The sequence below is a fragment of the Macrosteles quadrilineatus genome, unplaced genomic scaffold (genome assembly GCF_028750875.1).
Source record: "Macrosteles quadrilineatus isolate MER2022 unplaced genomic scaffold, UCM_ALF_1.0 Scaffold_5__1_contigs__length_97177068, whole genome shotgun sequence".
Lineage (NCBI taxonomy): Eukaryota > Metazoa > Arthropoda > Insecta > Hemiptera > Cicadellidae > Macrosteles > Macrosteles quadrilineatus.
The window spans coordinates 44,748,880-44,774,400 of record NW_026542598.1 but is presented as its reverse complement, the minus strand read 5'-3'; the positions used below and the strand labels follow the sequence as shown (position 1 = coordinate 44,774,400).

The 25,521-nt window shown below is 35.2% G+C and overlaps 1 protein-coding gene across 1 annotated transcript; it reads right to left on the bottom strand.

Moving 5' to 3' along the window:
- Window positions 1-1,677: 1,677 nt before the first annotated feature.
- LOC128995387 (peroxisomal membrane protein PEX13-like) lies at window positions 1,678-24,045 on the bottom strand. Its single transcript, XM_054420397.1, has 6 exons — window positions 23,822-24,045; window positions 7,274-7,540; window positions 6,053-6,300; window positions 5,069-5,257; window positions 4,282-4,548; window positions 1,678-3,482 (listed from the first exon to the last, which is right to left on the bottom strand). The coding sequence occupies exons 1-6, from the start codon at window positions 23,905-23,907 to the stop codon at window positions 3,466-3,468; spliced, it is 1,074 nt and encodes a 357-aa protein (XP_054276372.1). The 5' UTR covers window positions 23,908-24,045; the 3' UTR covers window positions 1,678-3,465.
- Window positions 24,046-25,521: the final 1,476 nt, after the last annotated feature.

The following is a 25,521-nucleotide window of genomic DNA, read 5'->3' as shown; positions in this document are numbered from 1 at the left end:
GAAAATAAATGGAGAATATACTTCAAGTTTTGAAGTAACAACAGGAGTGCGTCAAGGAGATGGCCTTTCGCCCCTCCTTTTTAATTTAGTGATTGAAGATGCCCTCAAAAAGACTAAACAGTTAGCAGCAGGAATTAATATTGGAACCAAAATTAATGTGCTAGCGTTTGCTGACGATGTGGCACTTCTTGCAGAAAACAAAAAGGATCTTGAGAGCTTAACAAAAGTCCTAATAAAAGAAGCCAATCATGTTGGGCTAACAATAAACCATCAAAAAACTAAATATATGAATGTGGCTAGAACCGAAGGAGTAGCCAGGAAAGAGAATTTTAAAGTGGATGATTTGGAGTTTGAGCATGTGGATGAGTTTAAATACCTCGGCATAACAATAACACATGATAACAAAGAGGAAAAAGAAATCCAAAATAGAGTAATTGTAGCCTCAGCAACCTACTGGTCCCTAGTCAATATGCTTAAGTCAAAAACTCTGTCCAAAAATACCAAAATTAAAATCTATCACTCCATCATTCTTCCAGTACTACTATATGGATCGGAAACATGGGCACTAACAAAAGAATGGGAAAAGAAACTTATTATTTTTGAAAACAAGATTCTCAGAAAAATATACGGACCAATTCAAGATGAAGAAGGCTGGAGAATTAGGAAGAATAGAGAATTGAGAGATGTGTATCACCATCCAGATGTAGTAGCAAGGATACAAAGCAGGAGACTGAGATGGGCTGGACATGTGTGGAGGAGAGAGAACTCATCATTGATCAAAGCTGTGGACCAGAACAAACCAGAAGGCAGAAGACCACTCGGCAGGCCGAGACTGCGATGGAGGAGTCAGGTGCTGAAGGATGTGGCTGTTTTGGGCGGTGGATAGAGAAGAGTGGAGAAGCATCGTTGGCGAGGCCAAAAACCTTCTGAGGTTTCAATGGCCAAGGAGGTAAGGTAGGTAAGGTAAACACATTTAAAATAATCAAGAATAAATTTAAACTTTCATGTTTAGAAATTGTTCATACATTGCCGTAATTTTCTCGTTGTTACGATTGCTACATCTCACATATATTAATTAAATGAATGTGTTCTTGAAAGATAAAGTCCTTTTGTTATACGCCTACCACAACTTATTTGATTTTAATTAGTTAATTTACATGCCCGTAGTAGATACAGAATAATAGTGTTTATATATTAAAAGTATATTTTTTCCTTGCACTTTTTAATTTTATGATAGCTGATCATAGACAAAACATCAATTCTAATAGCAACAGAAGACATTATTTTTGTTAACTACACAGTCAGTTCCAATTATATCACCAAACTTGTAAGTTGTAGCGCTAGTTCTCCAGCTTCGTCTGACAGGACTTCTAGCGCGCTGGAGAACTAGCAACTAAAGCTGCTGGATCTCGCAGCAAGAACCAGCTGCTGGAACCAGCTCCGTGTGACAGGGGCTTTAGTGTCATGTGTTTTATGTGTAATCAAGGCTAATCTGGACTCTGTCTACCAGGTAAGCTAGCTGATCCCATCCAGCTATTTCCAGCAGTTTCCATTGTGATGAAAACCTCCGAGGTTCGTTTACGCTTTATTCAAAAAAGTAGTACGCTTTATGTTACATTTAATTCGTTGACTTTATTCAGATAGTTCAGTAGGGTATAAAGAAGGCATTACTAAACAAAATGTTGTATCATTTATTAAAAGAGATTTACAGTAACCGTATCATCTTCTTAACTAACAGATAAACAACCCAGCATATGGTAGGAATAGTTCAAAGAAATCAATGGGATTTCTTCCTACAGGTGATGTTAAAGAATATTTTAGGAGCTCATCAGCATGGTGAATAACAAAAGAGGTTACAAGCAAAGGGAAACATTACAAACAAATTTTAGTTCAGACTTAAAACCATTTTCATTTATTGCCTTAACTAAAAGTAGGCTGTACATGAACGGAATTAGTACCTCCATTTTAACTCAACATACCAAACGTGGCATTTCCCATTTGACTTTTCATGCGATCTTCTCTAAGATTGTTTATACAAAACCTACATTATACCAATGCTTTCCGAACTACCTTGCACATAAGTTATTTTTGGCAGTATTCTATTTATATTTGGTAACACTTAAGTTGATTTAAGTCCTCTGAGTTAATTATAAGCTTTTCAAATACCGGCAAGAGTAAGTGAAATTTTTTTTATCTACACAAAAAGTAAAAAAAAAAAAACAATACGTGTAAAGATCCCAAGTACATGTGGGGCTTGTTTATGTTCCTTTAAAAATCATTGAAATTCAGTTGTTTCTTAACTTATTCATTTTGTTATATAGTAAAATTAGATAAATTTTAATTTAACGTAAAATATTATTCATAAATACATACCGTAACGTTATTTTAATACGTTTTGATAAAAACCGTTGCATATAATGTAAATGCAAAAAATGAAATGGCTACATTTTGGAATTTAAAAATTAGAATTCATTGAATATTTTGATAAAGCTTCATAACTAAATGAGGACTCAGGAAGTAACTGAGGACTGTCTGATAAAATATCATAATGACGCTTCAATTGGCTTCTGACCCAAAAACAATGCTTCAAAAATTGATTGGATCCCTAAAACAAAAGACCCTGTATGTCTAAAAAAGTTGTAATATAAAAAGTGAAAAATTACTAAATGAATGCTGTATGGTGCAAAACACTTACTAGTTTACATTAAAAAATAGTTTAAAAAATTTACAATACTTGTCCAACACAAAAGTTCAAAAAACCAAAAGAAATACAAAATAATTGAGCATTGCTGCATTCTACTCATATTTACTTGCATACCTGATTGTACACATTTCCTATTAAGCCCGTGTTTTTTTACAAACATTAGTAGTCCAGCCACATTTCTTGGAAAAATACTAAATATTCACTATCTATGGGTATTACAAGATCCGGCTATCACAATTACAACTAAACACCTTAGAATAAAATAATAAAAATAGTTTTCTAGTCTACGATTAAGTGATCCATCTTAAGTTTTACAGTCACTTGTCTGTGTAATGTTACTAACACATAGATTACAGTAAACGAGTAAGTACGTGATGGCTTTTTTGGAAAACCAAATCCGTTACCGTATGGCCGTTGTACGGAATTGGAATGTATGGATTACATTCTTGTACTTGTTGAATAAAAACAAATCCAAAAACATTTATCAATAAACCAATTTCCTCGCCACACAAACTCATGGCATGAACCTGCGTGCCCCATGTGACTAAAACTACTGTTCGAATAGCATGAACAGTTAATGTCAACATATTTCTTAAAAGCACTCATATTCTACACTTATATTTAAATTCTTCATTTGATATAAAAAGGAATATTTCATGTATAAACTAACAACAGAGAAATAACAAGTAACATTGGAAGAGACTAGAGTAGTTGGTTGAACTCCAGAAGAGGAAGACAATACCATTCATGTACCACTGTCTTTAATGAGATTCTGAAGCTGAAAATCATTTACATGGATTAGAAACAGAAAAAAGTTGTGTAGGTTTACATACCTGCATAAAGTATTCCTTTGTTGAAGTAGGGGAAACTAGTTTTGGTTTTTGGATAAAAATTACTATCATAAAAGGAGTTAAATAATTGACTTCAGTTAAGGTTTTATCAAAATCTAGGGATAACCCTTAAATGAAGTGACTGATTTAGCTCCTCCATTTTATAAATAATGGAAATTAAAGGTTACAAAAAGTAACTTAACAACATTTTAAATGCATTTTTACAACAGATATAATATGTTTTGCACATGATCAGCAAAATGAGGATGAAATATATGTTTTTTTTGTAAAGCCTAAGAACAATAAAGACTTAGTAGCCTACAAAGTAACTTAAAAACTATATTTTTCACCGCAGTAAAATAAAAATAAATCTATAAAGATGAATATAATAAAATCCTATTTCGGACTAAAACAATGTTGTTATTGTTAGTAACAATACATTAAGAAGGGTGTCTAGCAAACCATGGAAAATAGAATTCCACAGACAGCTCCGGACAGCTTTCCATGTTCTACATTTCAAAAAAAAGGGTGAAATATCAAATTAACTGTATTTTAAACCTATTATCTGCTTTTAACTGTCTGGAACCGTCTTCTTGAGTAAGTGTATCCTTCTTCTTAAAATATTCCAAGTGGTTTGTTTCCTTCTTAAAAAAAAACTTTTAACATTCAAGAAATAATCAACGTGTGCTAACAATGACACAAACTATAAAAAAATCTATAAATCACAAAAAAAGGCCTAGTACTTACTGTGGGTGACAACGCTTTCACTGGGTGGCGTAGCGGGGTTGGCGTTAGACGTGGCTGCTTTAGCAGTAGCCAGCCTGGTAACGGGGACATAGCCAACTTGTCCGTTCTGGTTTACGGCCAGTAGCCAGCCGCTGTTCTCGTAGAGTTGCTGTTCCCTCGGGGCAAGGTTCAACACCTCGTTGGATTGAAAACTCAGCTCCGCCTCTGTGCCAGCCTGGTGTGGGTACGCAGTCCTCACGTTGAATCCTTCCAATGGATCCCACAGACCTAACCGAGTAAAGCGAATCATCAATTTATTGGTACTCTTCTACATTGAGTTTCTTTAGACTATTTGATTCTATATGAAGATTAGGGTTTGCTTAGGGGATTAGGGGGGTCTAAAAACAACCAAACTGCTTTACTGACATGGCCCAAGATACCAAACTGCTTTACTGACATGGCCCAAGATACCAAACTGCTTTACTGACATGGCCCAAGATGGAGTACTTCGAGCCGCTGACGCTACTCTGCAACAGCGCTTTTCAGGCAACAGTGACCTCCATTGGTATCTACTCTAGTACATGTATACTCAATGGTACTAATCTAAGTTGGCATTTGTAGACATACTAAGTCCTCAGATTCTTAAAAAAGGTAGCCTAGTATAAAGATTGTTCAAAGAAAAAATAAAACAATCTGGGTAGCTTAGTGATGAAAATTGTTACCTTCAAACCCAAAGGTCACTGGTTTGAGAATTGGATCGTCTTGTATAACACAATAATCTATCCACTAATCAGCTGAACCTACTCACTCTGGCTCGCACTGGAATGACTGGACACGAATTTTGAGATGAGGTACGGACCACCAAACAGTAATCCAAGGAAGGTGATCAGAGGCCATTTGGAAGTGTTGGCCCCTGGAAGCATCGCACCTTCCCTCTCGGCAGAATCATGTACAGAGTCCCATATACGATCTGCTTGAGGGTTATGGTCTAGTACACCTGGAAAAACGGTAAATCTGTTTTAATTGCAATAAAACAGCTGTGGTTCATTGAGTTAATGTAAGGATTAGTTTTGTTTTTATAATACATAGTTGATGTGTGTCAATAATAATTACAAGTGCCTTTTTCATTTCAATTGAGATGTTGGACTGTGCCATGGAAATCAGTAAATAATAAACAAGATTTAGGACTATATGGTAAAGACCTACAGTAGACTCCCTCTTATCCGGACTCCTCAGGACCGAGGCCAGTCCGGATAATGGTTTTTCCGGTTAAACCGATGTCCCCAAAAACTAGTTATGTAACCCAAATATTTGACTTAAATTTTGGAGAGCATTGTATTTAGACACATGATCACTGGTCTCAAATCTTTCCCACAGGAACAGTCGTTTCAGTACTGCCCACTTCCTGCCAATCTAGTCCGAGTTAAAGCGATTCAATTCAATTCAATTCAAAACTTCTTTATTCATCTCTTGTACAAAATACATTGAATAGTGTCCACAGTAAAGTAAAGGAGCCAAGCAGTAAAAAGATGTGCTGATAAAAATTGTACAGTTAAAGAGATGTCATTTCCGCCGAGTGTAGTCCAGTTAAACCGATGTCCGGATAAGAGGGAGTCTACTACAAAGCCTAAATTTAAAAAATTAAATAAATATCAACAATTAGGAATAGAGTGCCTTTTTTTATAAAATCGATATTAAATACTGACCATCTGTCAGCTCTTTGGCCACTTTTAAGGTAACTGTTAAATCTTTAGGTGGGTTAAAAATCTTTCACAATGAATTTATAACTTACCGAGCCAATACAGCAATCGTCGGTAAAAGTTTCTTATAATTTTCAGTAGTGTCAATGTTGAGAGCATAGAAACAAACATCTGCCTGAGTCTAGAAAAGTTGTCAACCACTCCCAGCACTGCGTGGAATGACGAGTGCATCGCGTAGTAGGTCGACTCTAGCATCATACTGACGGACGTGAAGGCACCAACTATTGACTCTATAGACTGAAAAGCATCCCGCGAGCCTTCTTCAGCCACTTGTAAAAACCTGGAAAACAATTTCTGTTGAGATAACTTATCTCAAACGATACTCATAAAATATAATATTTATCTTCTGTAGTTTCTTTGAGATGACATCTGAATGGGGTTTTAGACAAAAGCAAAAATGTTTGATGAAATGAAACAAAACCCTCCTCTTCATGACAGCTACCATATTACTGTAAATAAATGAACAATTAAGAGAGAAAATTCATTAAGTCATTGTAACAAGAAGAACCGGAAATTAATGTTTATTTTTACAATATTACTAATATTAACAAAGATCAGCTGTTGTTATTATTTATACAGACAAAAAAAAGTTAGCTAAAAGAATATTCTATAGGCTAATATATAAATAATAAAAAATATACCAAAACCAAAAATAAAATATTTTATTTTACTTTAATGCCAGTGGATGAACTGTAATTATTAGTTTTTTAATTAAATTTTAGACTTACCAACTACTGAGCATGCAACATACATACAGCTGTCCATGTGAAAAGCATGCATTTTCTAAGGTTAAACCGGTGATAGTCAGGGATGCCCGTGTGCCTAAATGGTGATTGCAAAAGCAAGATGCAAAGGAAATTGTAGTTGCTTGAATTCAAAGGGTAATTCGGAGGAAATCATCGGTATTCTTTGGATTAAAGACATATATTAAATTCATTAGACATTAAATTAAATATATAATAATTTGAAACTTACTTTTTGTAAACTTGATAGCTATCAAAGATTCAAGTAAATTTAAAGTTTAATAATTTTGATAAAGGTAGGTTCATTAAACCTAGGCTAAAAAGGTCTAATTTTTTCTGTCCGTTGTTTGTTAAAACTTGTTTTGTTGCATCACTAGTCTATTATTTAATTTAGTAGGCCTATTTGTTCTAGGTAGTTAAGTTACTATTGTATATTTGATATTCCTTGATGTTTTGGCTATCATAGCATAATGTCATTGAGTGAATAAAGAATAAAACTTAAGTACTCACCTATTTTCAAAACCTCCTCCCATAGGAAATGACCCATAACCGTAGCCTCCATAACCAGACATAGAGCCATATGGACTCATGCCCATGCCATATCCACCGTAGTTAGCAAACCTAGGTGGTACCCCCATCATCCCTGGACGTGTGTGTAGCTGCGGTGGTCTCTGGGGTAGAGGGGGAAGTCCAGACACTCTTTGTGAATTGGCAATCGGATTGTTCATTGAAGGCATCTGACTTGACGGGTGGGGAGCATGACTAAAGGCCACATTCCTAGAAAAAAATAGGTTATCAATCAAATGGTAACTGAAATAAATTTGTTATCCACACCATTGTACAATACCCCCACCGCAGCAAACCTGTAGACTAAGCGAATTTCAACTTGTCTGATTACATATTTACTAAAATATTCCATAAAAAAGAAATATTTATTCCCAATTTAAATAACATTAGATTTAACGAGTGCTTAGGTTTGCTGCTACGGAAAAGGTAAACAGTGTTTTTTGACCAAACGTCAATAGTATAGGATGAAATAAATAAATTTGCTAAATTTGATCGAAATATATCCATAAAAAAGTCAACCACAACAGTTTTCATTTTCTCCATAAGAATAACATGGGAATTTTAAATTTGCCCTTTTTGAATTTTCTCCGTAACCCTTAGGCATACAACAATGCTTCAATATACTAAATTATTTCTTTTTTTAATCTCTACAAAATTTTTGAGAAAGAAATTCTAAAATTTTATGTTTTTAGGGTCTAAAATGGGAAAACCCCATTTTTACCCCATAAAACCCCCCATAAACCCTCGTTCCCATGGTCCGATCAATGCTGGTTTGCGAACTCGTTCAAATAAATGTAGGTTAACACGTTTATACCAAATTTCATCAAAATCGGATAATTTTTAGTCGAGTTATCGTGCTAACGGACACACACACACACACATATATATATAAATATATAATGAAGAAAGCATATTAACTCAGTACCCTGAAATTATTTTTATTTTTAAAACTCTACATGTTTCGACCTTTAGGCCATTTACAAGAGTAACATTTAACCTCACTTCAAACACAAACAAATTAATTAACAAATAAACATCATGTGATGATCTTTACATATGATTTTTCTTTTTTCTTAAAATGTATAGTAAAATAATCTTTGGTCATGGAATTTTGTCAACACAAACATCAAGAAGAGAATAAATTAAACAACCATAGTAAAATTTTATATATATCTATGACAAAATTCCATGACCAAAGATTATATTACTATGCATTTTAAGAAAAAAGAAAAATCATATGTAAAGATCATCACATGATGTTTATTTGTTAATTAATTTGTTTGTGTTTGAAGTGAGGTTAAATGTTACTCTTGTAAATGGCCTAAAGGCCGAAACATGTTGAGTTTTAAAAATAAAAATAATTTCAGGGTACTGAGTTAATATGCTTTCTTCATTATTTATAATAGTAGCCCTTTATCTAAACAATTGTATATATATAGGATACTAGCTGTAACCCGCGGGCTTTGCCCCGTTTAACTTCTTAATTTTCAAGATGATCTCGTTCGCATGGCTCAATCAAGTCCTGGTTGAAGTTCGTTCGCTACGCTCACTCACCTTTAGGTTGGAGCTCGTTCGCTGCGCTCACTTGCCTTCGGGTTAGCTCGTTCGCTACGCTAACTCGCCTCCAGGTTGAAGTTCGTTCGCTACGCTCACTCACCTTTTCGTTGCAAATTAGCTGTTGTCATAAATGTAAAAGAAATAATAGTGCTGCACCCTGTTGGTAATCCTTGTAACTTTAATGCTATTGAACATCATAGAACAGAACCAACTTGTTTAATTGAAACAGCTGTTAAGATTCATTAATTCCATTTCTCATAAGGTTAACATGGGAAACTCCAGAGCCACTGGGGCGGAGCCGATTGGACGGATCACGAAATTGATGGTGTATAAACCTATTCCATGAAATTCTACACGTATGTACCAAGTTTCGTGGCAATCGGTTCAGCGGTGTCTGAGTTTATCACTGCCAAACAAATATATATATATATATATATATACAAACATTCTCTTTTATACTTATAGATATATATAAATATATATATATATATATATATGAATTTGAACAGATGGTGTTTTTGGCCTCTGGAGACCTCGAAATAAAAAAGTAAATTGGTCCGGGTCCAGGTCTTACCATAAGACCTACGGTAATAGCTTATTCCCTATATGGGAAATTCGCTAAATATATCTAGAACCAACAAAGTTAAATAAAAAGAGTAAAAATAAAAATTCATATGACTAGACTGTTTTAACAATAGGCCTACCACGAACAAAAAGTCCCCAACTATAGGCTTGCTTAATCATAGTAGCTGCTAGAAGCCAGGATAAACTTAAAATGTTTAAACGTACAGAGCTCTCCGCAAAAGAAGAATGTGAACAGAAGCACAACTCCATATGGACGTGACTGATTTCCAGGAAGTCTACTTTCAAGATTTAGATCATGTCTGAGAAACATTAGAAGACAGCGGCCAACCTTTGTTTTCCAGTTAACTTAAAGAACCCGCAAATTAATTTGACACTTTGGGAGAACACAGGGTTTCAGCATGACCATCATTAGACTACATTTTTTCATTTAGCCTAAACTATATTTTTAAGTGGGATTTATAATAACGCTTGTGAGACAGCAGTCCCTAAACGTTTACCTCTGGGGACCAAGCTTTCATCTCAGAACTGTTTGCAACCCACTTGTGTTTGAAAGATTAGTTTTATTAATTTTTATGATCATAGCAATGTCATACGTAGCAAAATGAGAACTGTGAAGGGTACTAATGTACTAATGTAAGGGTAACAGTCAATTAAAATAGGCCTACTTGACTTAGAACAAAACAACATAGAACTTCAAAGAACTTATTGTAGTGACGCAGGGCCGTCCAAAGGGGGGGGGGGGGCAATCGGGGCAAGGGCGCCGTAACTGAGGGGGCGCCGCGCAGCGGCTATAGTATTTGTATTAACATTGTATTAAAATATGCGAATGTGACTATTGCTGCTGGGGGGGAGGGGGCGCCACGACCATGTTTGCTCCAGGCGCCGCCAACCCTAGGGACAGCCCTGTAGTGGCGAATCCTCACGAGGGCCTTCCCCATATGCCTTTTCTCTCATAAAACTGATTAAGGAAATCATATAGCGAGTTTTGGTTAGGTTTTAGCGAATTTCTCATATATATATATATATGCACATATATATATGTGTCCGTTAGCACGATAACCCGAACAAAAATGATACGATTTTGATGAAATTTTGTACAAACGTGTAAACCTACATTTATTCGAACGAGTTCGCGAACCAGCATGATCGGACTATGGAAACGGGGGTTTATAGGGGGTTTATTGGGTAAAAATAGGTTTTTCCCATTTTTGACCCTAAAAACACAAAATTTCACAATTTCTTTCCAAACCATTTTGTAGAGCTTAAAAAAATAAACAATTTAGTATATTGAAGCGTTATTATGCGCCTATTAGTTAAGGAGAAAATTCAAAAAAAAAAAGTAAATTTAAAATTTCCATGTTATTTTTATGGAGAATAACCTTCTGTAATCTTCTGACAGTGTAAACTGAAAAACTCTAAGATATTTATGAATTATGAATAATACACTATTTACAGAACTAGAATAAACCAATTAAAACTGTGACAGCTGGTGACAAGCAATGCTGACAGAGCACAATCAGCACATTCCATCTTTGCTAACCCACTCAAAATACTGCTAATAACTGACCAATGCCAACATGAGCTGAGCTGTGCTTTCAAATTACTAATGCAAGACTGCACATATGTTATCAATTGACATAATATTCCTGATAAAAAACACTTAAACAATTTGACCAAACCAAGAGGAAATTTATTTCACAACCACCAAAAACTAAACCCCCCTAAAAAAGTGACAATCAGAAACCACCATAAATCATGTCAAAATATCCATGTGGAATATGCAACATAGGGGTTAAACACAAAGGCGTTCTGTGTACCGGAGAGTGCAATCAATGGTATCACCATAGATAAAACATACTCCCTTAGTAGATTTCCCATCCTTATGGAACAGCTGAAGCCAATTTTATTGTTAGTTCTGTACGGTTTTCTGTAGAGGTCGTGTTTTGTTTACAATTTGTTTCCCGTTATTACAGCCATTTAAAACCTCGTTTAACCAAATAATACGGTCTAATCATAAACAATAACTTGTCCCTTAGTTATATAACCAAACAGTAAAGCACAAATCAAGAAATTAACCCTAAAATAATAGAAACAAAGTTTCGTCGACACTAGCGCCTTTGTGTCACGTACATGAACTAGACACGAAAAACGTGCTTCAAAATTTACAATGGGATGAGAAGTCTACTTGTGTTGGTTAGTCTATGGTATCACTCCAAATGCCTGAACTGGACAGATAAAAAACTTGCAATGTTACATGTCATTTTTAGACCATTCACTACATTCATTCTTTAGTTATATAATTCTTCTTCTTTTATTGTACCAAAATTCGCCATATAGCCTATTTAAATAAATTGTCAGAAAATTAATAGTAAATTTAAATTATATTATCCTTTAATCACCCCTCAGAAACCATCATCACATTTTAAAATATATTGTAGGCCTATATATTCAACAATTATTGTTAATAACAACCTGTAACCTGTAATTAAGTCCATAGTTGCAATAACACTTTTATCCAAAATTATTAATATAGTCTAAATTATTTCTAAAACCCCAACATTAAATTAATATCTAAAAGCCTGATTATTAGTGCATGTGCAAGTGATGAAGAAAGAAGACAGCTGGCTTCAACAATGAACTCTGATCATCCTGTGTGAAACTAAAATTTTCCTCCTTCTCTATTGGGACATGGCAGCATCAACACCTTAAATTCAGTGAGGGTATAATCCCTAATATTTATAAAGTCAGTGATCAAAATTATTTAACTTAACATTACCTAACTTAACTACAGAAAAACAGTTTAGCTTACATATATATTTTTTTTCATTTCAAATTTGTACTACCACCTCAAAATTTATATAAATTGGACACTGTTACTGAAGATCTGGTGAGAACTCTCCATTTTGTATAGGCTTAGCCTACCTTCAAGAAATTCAACTTAATAGACCTATTTTATTTACTTTCTGATCATCGAACCTAATAATTTGAATTCAAAAACTACTTTATTTTCATCAAGAATAATCCCAGAAAAACAATTTGAACAAGAGAACTAAATTCAACTTTGATAAATTTTTCACCTAGTCTATTCATTGTTGGACTTAAACCCTAGCAGTGGCCGATGTTAGAAGTGGGGAATGGCCAACCCATTTTGGCGATTTTGCAGACCATTTTTTGAAAATTCGTAAAAATTCAACCGTACAAGTAAACCTAGCCAACCTCATATTCATTTTGTTCGGAAAGAACAGGAGAATCTAGAAATAGTAATATCATAATGATTTAGATAGTGTATTTTATCGGTAAAGTGAAAAAAATCAAAAAATTTGAATTTTTTTTTTTGAAATTTCAAAAGCGGCCTCTGCATTTTTTTACTACGGATTTTTTTATGGGAAATTCATTATATACATTTTGTAGACAATCTAATTCCCTACATAGAAATATATAACATGTTAGGAAAATATTTTTTTTTATAAGTTTTTGGGGCGAAATATAATGACAAACGGAGAACCGAAAAAATTTAAAACCGTACAGTGTTAGTTTATGTTGTAAAAAGTTCTATAATATATGTGTATACTAATAATGATATATACATGTTTGTAAAGCCAATGAAGTAAGGAATCAAAAAAAGTCATAAAGTTTATGGTAAAAATAATTTTTTACCTATAAACATACGTATATAAAATAATGTTTTTATATTTTAGCGATTTCTCGAGAAAAAAATTCACAGTACTTAGTATACAACTTTTGTACCAAATTTGTTTACTTCAAACCAACATAATAATCTTGTAGTGTATTCAATTACCTACATAAAAATGTATAACATGTTAGAAATTTTTTTTTTGTAGGTACGTAATAGGGACATAATAATACAATAACCGCAAAACCGCAAATAAGTGTAAACTATAGCCTACAGTGTTTGCTTGTGTTGTGAAACATTATGTAGGCTGATGATTTGTAGCCTACATATTTGTAAAGCTAATGAAGTAAGGAATCCAAAAAAGTCATAAGTATGATGGTAAAAAGTTATTTTCACCTATGATTATGTATCAATTTGAGAACGTTTTGAATTTTTTGCGCATTTCGAGAAAATAGAGTGTGCAGTATTTAGTAGCCTATATAATTTTTTTACCAATTTTTTTACACCCAAACCAATATAAACATGTTGTAGTGTATTCATTTACCTTTATAAAAATGTATAACACCTTGGGTAAATCATTATATAGCATAGGCCATATATAGCATCATGTGAATGCTAGAATCGTCATTTTTGAACATGATGCTAACAAAATACAGTAGTAGGCATATTTAGTATCTAGGCTATAACTTTTTTACAAAATTTTTTACCCCCAAACCATTATAAACATGTTGTAGTGTATTCATTTACCTTTATAAAAATGTATAGCCTAACACCTTGGGTATATAATTATATAGGTACAACAATCTCTGAATGTCAGAATCGTCATTTTAGGACATGATGCTAACAAAATACAACCTTTTATGAACACTATTTCACACAATTCAGTAATATTTATGCATGAAGATTACTGTTATACACACACACAACACTTCACTAACACCAACACTACGAACTAATAACATATTTAGTAATAAATCGCGGATAAAACTATTACGGCAACAACACAAACAAACAATGGCAATACAAGACAGCTGACAGACTGTAGCAGTAATGACTCAATTCTGTCGTCTACATGCGAGCATACAGAAATAACCCTGAGTGCAGGGCTGCCACTCTCTGAATCTAAATTTCTTCCTCTTCAAAATGATATACTATATGACTAGTAATAATAACTTTCACTGTATATAATTTGTATTTTCCATACTGTCACCAGACGACTGTTGGCCATTTGCTAGAAATTTCGAAAACAGCTGTTTTCATAAAATCGTACCGATTGTGCAATCAATATTTAGTTATAAATATTACTACCACAATGAAGATAAAATCAATGGCTATCCCGTGGTACCACCCGCAACATCCCAAGACGAAAATTACCCGAGCAGGGTAATGCCAAACAAGACGTGTTTTGCCAGTTCCCAAGTGTCGGCTGCAAAAGTCGTACCGCGCCAAAATTTCATTTGATTTCTAATCGTCGTGACATTGTTATATACCTGCTACAGGGTTTGTTTATGTAATCAAATGAAAGTTCAGAATGTGATCTTTCGAATGGTATATATATTATTCTCATCTGAGTTGATTGTAAGTGTTTTTTTTACCGTTAAAAAAATTTCGGCCCATACCGTCACCAGACGACATCGGCCATTCTAAGCATCAACGTCATACCGTCACCAGGCGACGGTTGGCCACTGCTAGGGTTAATTTACCTATCCAAGCCTAAGAGCAATATCAAAATTATCCCATTTTTCATAATAATTGACATATTTTATTTCATAAATTAAAATATTTGAAGATTTTTTTAGCCAGCCGAGTTCCCCTCCCTGAGATTTATGTAAATAAACCAAATTGTAAACTCATTGTTCTGTTTTTACTGAGCTAGGCTAAACCAAAGATGGCAACCCTATAACTTAACTTATCTGTTATCTGTTCATTTACCCCATTCATCATTGTAATATCTTATTTTTAGTTCATTAAATTTGTATTGTTAAGAAATTCTTCAGATTAATCATTTGTCTTGCTATAAGTATTTAATCTAGGCTTAACTTAGCATAATAAATAGTAAGCAAATTAAAGGTACAAACCTAAACCAAATTTTACTAACTTAGTCTAAATTATTACAAACACAACACGCATTAGTGTTTTCTTTTAAACTGAAAACGCTTACGAACCTAGAGATACAAAGCTGGAAATGTAATTCGTGTACCGAAGACACCAAAGTCCAAAACCCCAGTGTAGACGAACTAGAGCAAAGGATTAGTAACCTAAATGACATAGAATCAGCTGACCTTGAAACTTCACTATCTTTAGCATCCGAGGTTGGCAGCGCGTACTAATGAGGAATAAAGAACTCAAACAAAACTTAGTAGCTATGACAAACAAGTACATTATTCTAGAAAATGAAATAAAGGAATTGAAAAACTCCAAAGACCATTCCTTAATATACCAACAGCAACTAGAGGAATGCATCATTGAAAACGAAAACATCCTATTCAAATATAACTCCCTCATTGAAAAAACAGATGAACTAGATAAAGCACTGATAAAGGAGAAATACCCCCGCCGCAGCAAACCTGCAGACTAAGTGAATTTCCATTTGATTTACACTGAAATGCCTACTTAAAAATATAACATTTATTCCCGATTTAAATAGAATTAGTTTAACAAGTACTTAGGTTTGCTGCATCAGGGAGGTAAAACTGTTTTTTTTTTATGTTAATAGTTAGTAAGAAATAAAAACATTTTTCAAATTTGATCAAAATCCTATATATAATACGAGTAAAGTTTGAATACTTGTCAACTCGATCTGGGAATCGGCTCTAACAAAAACGTTTATATTTACGGAATAACTAAGTTCTGTGTCAAAAATAAGTTCTAGACCAGTGGTATAGCCAGGAAAAATCTATTTTCGCCATATTATGAGTACAAACTTTTGAAAATTTAACATGGGCCTTATGAGAAAACATTCCGCCATTGTTGTCATTTTGTTTACATTTTAAGACATAACGTGACGTTCCGTACCTACGGGCACCTCAGCGTGCGCATGCGCAGAAGTTCTCTATCCACAGTATACTAGCAAAACAAAATACAGTACAATAGGAAAAACATCAGTTGTTACTATTAAGCAAAGATTAAACTGAACTCGATACATAGTAGTCAAGGGTAGCAGTGTGGAGTGTGGGATCTGTTTATGACAATTAGATTACGGTATCTGAAATTTTAAAATGCAATGTAAAGGGAGGGAAACAGGTCCGTGACGTAGTAAGTGGTGAAGGAAGTAGTCAAGGCAAGTAGTCCGGAGTGTGGGAACTGTTTATGACAATTAGATTAAGGTATCTGCAATGTTAAAATGATATGGGAAGGGAGGGAAACAGGTCCGCGACATAGGAAGTGGTGAAGGAAGTGGTCAAAGCGAATAGTCTGGAGTGTGAGATCTGTTTATGACGATTAGATTAAGGTTTCTGCAATCTTAAAATGCTATGAGAAGGGAGGGTAAAAGGTCCGCGACGTAGGAAGTGGTGAAGGAAGTAGTAAAGGTGAGCAGTCCGGAGTTCGGGAACTGTTTATGACGATTGGATTAAGGTATCTGCAATCCTAAAATGCTATGGGAAGGGAAGGAAACAGACCCACGACGTAGGAAGTGGTGAACGAAGTAGTAAAGGCGAGCAGTGTGGAGTTTGGGAATGGATTAATGTATCTGCAATACTAAGACTGCTTTCATATTAAACTAATGATTTTACCTGAGCAAAGCTCGGTCCCCAGGTACTATGTTCATAAACAAGCAAACTACAACAGTTTACTTATTCTCCATAAGAATAACATGGGAATTTTAAATTTACAATTTGTTGGAATTTTCTCCGTAACCATTAGGCGCATAATAACGCTTCAATATACTAAATTATTTGTTTTTTTTAAGCTCTACAAAATGGTTTGGGAAGAAATTGCTAAATTTTATGTTTTTTGGGTCAAAAATGTGAAAAACCTATTTTTACCCCATAAAACCCCCGTAAACCCCCGTTCCCATGGTCCGATCATGCTGGATCGCGAACTCGTTCGAATAAACGTAGGTTTACACGATTGTACCGAATTTCATCAAAATCGGATCATTTTTGCTCGAGTTATCGTGCTAACGGACACATATATATATATGTAAAATATATAATATCTAATATAATAAAATCTAATAATAATAAAAATCTAACTGAAATTGATTTTGATGACAACGAATTATCTTTACTGAGTAAGTCCATAAAATACAACCTAAACTTAGATGACAAACTAAACACTATTGAAAATATATATATATATATATATAAATATATAAATATGTAAATGCATTATTAAAACTAAGTACCCTTTTTTTAATTCATTTTATTTAACAACTTAAATAAAATAAATAAATAAAATAAAATAAAATAAAATAAGTTGTTAAATAAAATGAATTAAAAAAAGGGTACTTAGTTTTAATAATGCATTTACATATCAAAATAGTAGCCCTAATCACTACAGTTTTCCTAATAAATATATAAATATATATATATATATGAATTTGAACGGATGGTCTTTTTGGTCTCTAGGGACCTCAAAACAAAAAAAAATCGGTCCCGCGTCCAGGTCTTACCATGAGTACTACGGTAATAGCTTATTCCCTATATGGGAAATTCGCTAACAAATGAGATATGGCCTAGAAAAAATGTTCGAGGAACATGACAAGGAGAGTACTGAAACTATCCTTAGATATGAAACAAACATCAAACAACTCCAAAACAAAGTTAAAGAACTTGAACAAAATAAGCCTGTCGTAGATAGAAACCCAGCTAGACCAATATACACAGACTCTGAAACCCAAACAACGATCTCTGATGCATTCCCGTCAACTCCAAACACAACGATATACACAGAACTACTACACATAAAAAATAAAATCAAGGCCTTAGAAGGGAATATGGAAAAATTGAATAAAAAGCAACTAAAAAGAGAGAACTCAAGACACAAAAGAGACAAAAACTACTGCTGTCACAAACATATTGAAACTGAGGGAATCAGACAAACCCCGCCCAAAAAACTGAATACACTTAATACAGAGGGAAACAGACAAACCCCGCCTAAAAAACTGAATACACCGAACACAGAGGGAAACAGACAAACCCCGCCTAAAAAACTGAAGACACCTAATACAGAGGGAAACAGACAAACCCTGCCTAAAAAACTGATGAAAACACAACAATCAATTCTACACTGGACCTGGGCCAAACAGCCTCTCTTATTCCACTCAGTGACGATGAAGATGCTGAATCCACCGAAACAAGAGCACATCCAGGGATATTCATTAGGAGTAAATCTGTGAACACAAACAGCGGCAGAGTATCTATGATTACAGAGGAAGACCATCGTAGCCTCGAAGGACAAAAGATGTTTGCATTTCCACCAGAAGATACCCCGCTGATAAGCAGACAATTAATAACAGATGAGGACCTACAGCACACATGCCGCATCCACCTTATTGACACACAACACCCAACATCATGTGAATACAAAACACTGCCACCCGAAGCTAGACCTATAATCAGGAGACTAGAAAATAGAAACCTATCCTTTAACAACTTTATTACAGCTCAAGACAACGAGGACAACATTCACATTGCCATATGCTCAACAGGAATAAATGGCAATTGGAAGAGGAAACTGTTCCGGTTCCTTGAATTGGCAAACGATTGTATAAAATTCCCAGTACTTTTCTCTATCAGACTCGAAGAATTCATAGAAACTGCCAGCCTCAGCAAACTACACATCAGAGAAATAATACAAATACTACTACAATATTCATGTAATGCCTACCTACATCGTTTCCGGATTTACACACAAACAAAAGACTACAAAAAAATTATTGATGACCTCATTGACCACACTACAGACAGGGTACAAAGGAAAATAGCAAAAATATTCCCAGGAAAAGCAAAAACCTCGTACTACAGTACTTCGAGAACAACTCGGGAACATACACAGGAATTAACACCTATCAACCTCCATGTCTACCATCCAACAGTGAGGAAAGCTTCGCTCAAGCAGCGATGCTTGAGCAAAGAGAACTTTGGAAGTCAAAAGAATCGATGTTGCTACACCACCTTAACACCATATACAAGGAGTACAATATAAGCAGCCTCCAAAAAGACGACCCTAAACTCCAAGACTTCTGTAATAGAACCAAAAACAAATACGCCATCATAAACCTGAACACTGGAAACTTCCTCACCCAACAAGAAACAACACCTTACCAATTCGGTTTCGATGGAGCACGTCTAGTGCAACTACTGAGGAAAGGTAATGGAAACTATGCAACTGCTCCAAACAACATAGCAATTAATCAAAACATCTTAGTATCAGACGAGACAATACTCCTAAACGAACTACATCTCTATAATAGCACAAAACACATTGACATTAAAAACTCATACAACACTGAACTGAACTTAGTCCAAGGTGTGCCAGGATGTGGGAAAACAACTTTCCTACTCAACAACTATGCTACAGGGGACCTCATCCTGTTTCCTACAAGAGATGCGGCAATGGACTTCCGACAGAGATACAAAACCAACCACCTAGACCATAGCCAGGCAAAATGCAATGACACCTTCCGAACCGTGCATTCATTCATAATAAACTCCACCCAACATCTTAAGAGAGGAAACACCTATAACAGGCTCTTCATCGACGAAGCCCTAATGATGCATGCCGGAGAAATACTCTTTGCAGCCATTTTATCAACTGCTAAAGAAGTAGCCTATTGCTTATTGGCGACATGAACCAAATACCATATATAAACAGAGCAGAGAACCTAGAAATTAAATACCAGAACATTACAGAAATAGCCACAACAACAAAAATACTAAACACCACTTACAGATGCACAAAGAGCACCACAGCCATCCTTTCAAAATTCTACAGCCAAGGAATGCAAACCACCAACCAGACAGAGAAAGAACTGGCGACACAGCAGTACCAGGGACTAGAAAGCCTGAACCTCACTCTCGACAAAAATAAATACAAATGCTTGGTCTTCAAACAAGCTGAGAAAAGAGAACTAAACAGCTAGGCTTCAACGCATCTTATACATGAATTTCAAGGACGGCAAGCAGAAAACATAGCTGTCATACGAACATCTGCTAAAAGAGAAGAAATTTATGAGTCGCAGCACCACTGCATCGTTGCTATCTCAAGGCACACACACTCATTCCAACACCCAGCAGTAATGATAAACTAGGACGTTGGATACAACAAGCAAACTTGCTTAGCTCCCAGGAACTTTCCAAATACCTCATCAACATTGAGAAAATCGCAGAACCACCCCTCCCAAAGTATAAAAACACACTACAAACTAACAAAAACCAAAGTTGCACACAAGAACCCCTAAACACTCCCACCTCCCAACATCATTTTTTAGAAGAACACCCTCATCCCAGAGAAAAGCACAAAAACCAGCTCAAAGATGTAACACATCCCCTCCGACACTCCGTACAGTAAAATTCCAAACACCTAATAGCCAACAAGGACTTAAAATTCTACACCAAAACATAAATTGGTTATCTAAAAAAAACTGATAGACTAGCACACTTCCTCCAAGATGAAGACCCGGACCTGATCATAATAACAGAGCACGGCGTAGCACAACAAAACTTGCAAAACACGTGGGTAGAAAATTACTCACTTATTGGAGGCTTCTCAAGGAAATCCCATGTCAAAGGAGGAGTGGTCGCTTACGTAAGAAGTGGCTGGGAAAAGCATGTATCACTCATATGCACAAGTAGCGAGGAAACAGAACTGATTTGCGAAACTGTGCTCTTTGAACTGAAGCTAAACAGGAATCCACTGCTGGTCCTCGGAGTATACAGGCCACCAAGTGCAAACCTAGACCAAGCCATCGATATACTCTCTGAACAACTGGAAACAGTGCTCACTACGGATAAGCAAATATTAATAATGGGAGACATCAATGTAAACAACCTAGTTGATGACAATGAAAACAAAAAAATTGAAGAACTCCTAACCTCCTTCAATATCTCAAGACTGAGGCTACCTCCCACTCGAATTACAAGTGACTCAGAAACATCAATAGACTGGATATGCTCAAACATTGATAATCAACAAATAGAAACCTCAGTTATAACATCAGAACTATCTGACCATACCGCACAAATCGCAAAAATCATCACTAGAAAACCGATCATCAACAACATCAAAGAAAATAAACGAATCTTCAACAAAACAACAATAGATAACTTTAAGACACAACTACAAGAACAAGACTGGGAAACTATAATACAAACTCATGACGTAGATGAAGCCTACAACAATTTCAGCAACATCATCCAGACAACACTAAACCACGCCTGCCCTCTTAAAACGTCAAGAGTTAAACAGCATAAAAGGAGACAGTGCTGGAATCAAGAATCGGCTAGACTTAAAAATGAATATATAAAGGCCTTAGAAAAGGAGCAAACAACCGGACTTATGGAAGACAAAGCCAGAACAACTATTAAAAAAAAGGAGTACGACCAGCATTTGAAAATGCTTCGGAAAGAAAACAACACAGCTCACATAAACCAGGCTGAAAACAAGTCTAAAGCACTGTGGCAAACAATAAACCGAGAAAGGGAAGCGAGATCAAATACTGAAAACCAAATCCATCTTCAAGTCAACAATAAAACAATAGACGACCCAATAGAAGTTTCAAACTGTTTTAATGATTTGATTTTTTCTCATCAATAGCCGACCGAACACTCCAAAATAACAATAACTCTAGAACCAATGCCACATCACACACTCCAGTTCAAACGGGTCACACAAAAAGAAGTGCAAAAGACCATTCAATCTCTAAAAATGAAAAATTCATCCGGAACTGATGAGGTATCAGCTAAACTTCTAAAAAACTGTAAAAATGAAATAGTAATACCCCTGACAGAGCTCATAAATAAATCACTCTCACAAGGAAAATTCCCAGATAAATTAAAAATAGCTTAAGTCTACCCAAAATACCAAAATGGACCAACGATAGAAAGAAACAGCTACAGGCCAATCTCCCTAATATCAACGTTTTCAAAAATAATCTAAAAGATAGTACTAGCCCAACTCCTACACCATCTTCAAGAACACAACCTTCTCAATAGTCAACAGCATGGATTTATCAAAGGCAGATCGACAGCCACAGCCTTAATACAACTGACGGAGCACATACTAGACCAACTAGAAGAAGGCAGCACTTCAACAAGCCTCTTCCTAGATTTTAGTAAAGCTTTCGACTGCCTAAACCACGAACTTGACTTTTTTGGATTTCTTACTTCATTAGCTTTACAAATATGTAGGCTACATATCATCAGCCTACATAATGTTTCACAACACAAACAAACACTGTAGGCTATAGTTTAAACACTTATTTGCGGTTTTGCGGTTATTGTATTATTATGTCCCTATTACGTACCTACAAAAAAATATTTCTAACATGTTATACATTTTTATGTACGTAATTGAATACACTACAAGATTATTATGTTGGTTTGAAGTAAAATATTTGGTACAAAAATTGTATACTAAATACTGTGAACTTTTTTCTCGCGAAATCGCTAAAATATAAAAACATTATTTTATATACGTATGTTTATAGGTAAAAAATTATTTTTACCATAAACTTTATGACTTTTTTTTATTCCTTACTTCATTAGCTTTACAAACATGTATATATCATTATTAGTATACACATATAGCCTATTACCTATATAACTTTTTACAACATAAAACTAACACTGTACGGTTTTCAATTTTTTCGGTTCTCCGTTTGTCATTATATTTCGCCCCAAAAACTTATAAAAAAAAATATTTTCCTAACATGTTACTGTATAGGCTATATTTCTATGTAGGGAATTAAATTGTCTACAAAATGTATATAATGAATTTCCCATAAAAAATCCATAGAAAAAAAAATACCGAGGCCGCTTTTGAAATTTCAAAAAAATTCAAATTTTTTTATTTTTTCACTTTACCGATAAAATACACTGTCTAAATCATTATGATAATACTATTTCTAGATTCTCCTGTTCTTTCCAAACAAAATGGGATATGAGGTTGGCTAGGTTTACTTGTACGGTCGAATTTTTACGAATTTTCAAAAAAAGGTCTGCAAAATCGCCAAAATGGGTTGGCCATTCCCCACTTCTAACATTGGCCACTGCTAGGGTTAACACTCGGAGGGTTAAAAGAAAATTCCAGAAAGTTAAGATTTACAATGCTAAAAATTTAATTTACTGCTGATTGTTACCCGCTTGGTTTATTCTTGTAGGCCTATTCCACCATCCACCCAACCATTAGGGAAAAAACTAGGGCCTAATCCAATTTTCGGAGAAAGCAAAGTATTACTTTAGATGCCAGTGTTTGATCACATCCCACCCAGCCTGCTCCTTGGCCTACAACCTACAAAGCTTGGTTTGAAGAACACGGTTCTGAGCAATGGATGAAAATCAAAATTTGACAATCTAGCCTAGGCCTAGGCCTACCTAGGCCTATTGTGTAACTTATTGTTTTGTGTCTCCCAGTAGGCTTATGAAAGTAAGCTGAACAAGGTCCAACTGCTATTATGAAAGAGGGTTTTTTTTTAATTCTTAGTTCTTGATATTTATTCTATTGACAATTAAGAAGACTTAAACAGGAGATGATGTAGTTGTTTTTCTTACCTTCCTTTTCCTGATATTACTCCTGGATTTGTGCTGCGATGGGCTTTGCATCGCCCACTTTCCCAGGGTTTTTGAGGAGCACTCATCTTAAAAATTAAATCAACACCTTGATTTTAGTAGAAATTCCTAGCACAAAAATATTCTAATATAAGTCTATAAATATTTTACAAAGCTTGACGACATCAACAACATGACAACTTTTTACTTAACTTATCATTATCATCAATCATTCCATTCTCCATTCCATTAATCCATTCCATTCCACTTTTCCACTCCTAAGTCCCAGTGTTCAGTGTTCCATTTCCCTCCACTCCATCCACTCACTACACTCTACTCATCTAGTGCCTTCAGAATCATGTTGATTTATGAATAGCATCGTTGATTATATTTGTTAGTTTCTTTTTCTAGTGATCAAGCTATTGGCATGTTTAAGCTTTTTAGAAGAGAACTGCTGTCCTAAACATGATCTTTCTCATTTATATCTAAATAGCTGGCCCGACAGACGTCGTCCTGTCCTATTGTGGTTTTATGTCACATGCTCGTTCATTTTCATATTCAAGATGAGCTCGTTCGCATGGTTCAATCACGTCCTGGTTGAAGTTCGTTCGCTACGCTCACTCACCTTTAGGTTGGAGCTCGTTCGCTGCGCTCACTTGCCTTCAGGTTAGCTCGTTCGCTACGCTAACTCGCCTCGAGGTTGAAGTTCGTTCGCTACGCTCACTCACCTTTTGGTTGCAAATTAGCTGTTGTCATAAATTTAAAAAAATAATAGTGCTGCACCCTGTTGGTAAACCTATTAACTTTTTAATGCTATTGAACATCACAGAATCAAATTGTTTAGTTGCACTAGCTGTTAAGATTCGTTAATTCCATTTAAATATGAGTACTCATAAGGTTAACATGGGAAACTCCAGAGCCACTGGGGCGGAGCCCTATTGACGGGTCTGCACCAAACTTCACACAAACCATCCTTGAATAATGCTTAATAATGCCTGAAAGTTTCATTACAATCTGTCGAGCGGTTTTCGAGTCCATAAAGGACAAACATACAAATATACAAACATACAAATATACAAACATACATTGGATTTTATATATATAGATAACTGATTTGGGTAGCAATTTGGTTGATACTTCATAGCCCAATGAACAAATAACATTCATATTAACCGTATTAACCATCAGAACCACGGCCACCTTTAACTACCACCATAGATAAAACATACTCCTCAAAATATTAATTTTCCTACAGTCACCCGACAAAGTTGGCTTCCTTGTACTGTTTATAGTACAGAAAGCTGCTAATTGCTGCATATTTATACTTTGCCGTACGGTTTATACTTTGCCGTACGGTTTATACTTTGCCGCACATCAGGATTCCAACGAAACAACACAAAACAGCGTGGTTCCATTATGCACGTAATCCGTGTACGCTTGGAAATAGGTTGGCAACACTTAAAGATAATTATACTATGAGCAGCTGATTGACTATTATAACGCGAGCCTTTCAAGACCGGAAAATGCCGCGCGTCTGCGCATGCGCAAGTAAGCGTTATTCGTAGCACTTGTAGCAGCTGCAGCTGTTTCAGAAAATCACACTAGTATCTTCACTGCAACTCTTGCAACAATCTACTTGAAACTGGAACGGTTCTCCCGCGCTTAACTCCAAACCATTTAATTACTGTAACTGAATGAAGAAT

Excerpts from the sequence above, each read along its gene's own strand:
- LOC128995387 (XM_054420397.1), bottom strand. The coding sequence starts at position 23,907 with ATGAGTGCTCCTCAAAAACCCTGGGAAAGTGGGCGATGCAAAGCCCAT. Across the intron at positions 6,301-7,273 it reads GGAGGAGGTTTTGAAAATAG|GTTTTTACAAGTGGCTGAAG; the intron begins GTGAGTACTTAA and ends ATTGTTTTCCAG. Across the intron at positions 5,258-6,052 it reads ACGATTGCTGTATTGGCTCG|GTGTACTAGACCATAACCCT; the intron begins GTAAGTTATAAA and ends CCGTTTTTCCAG.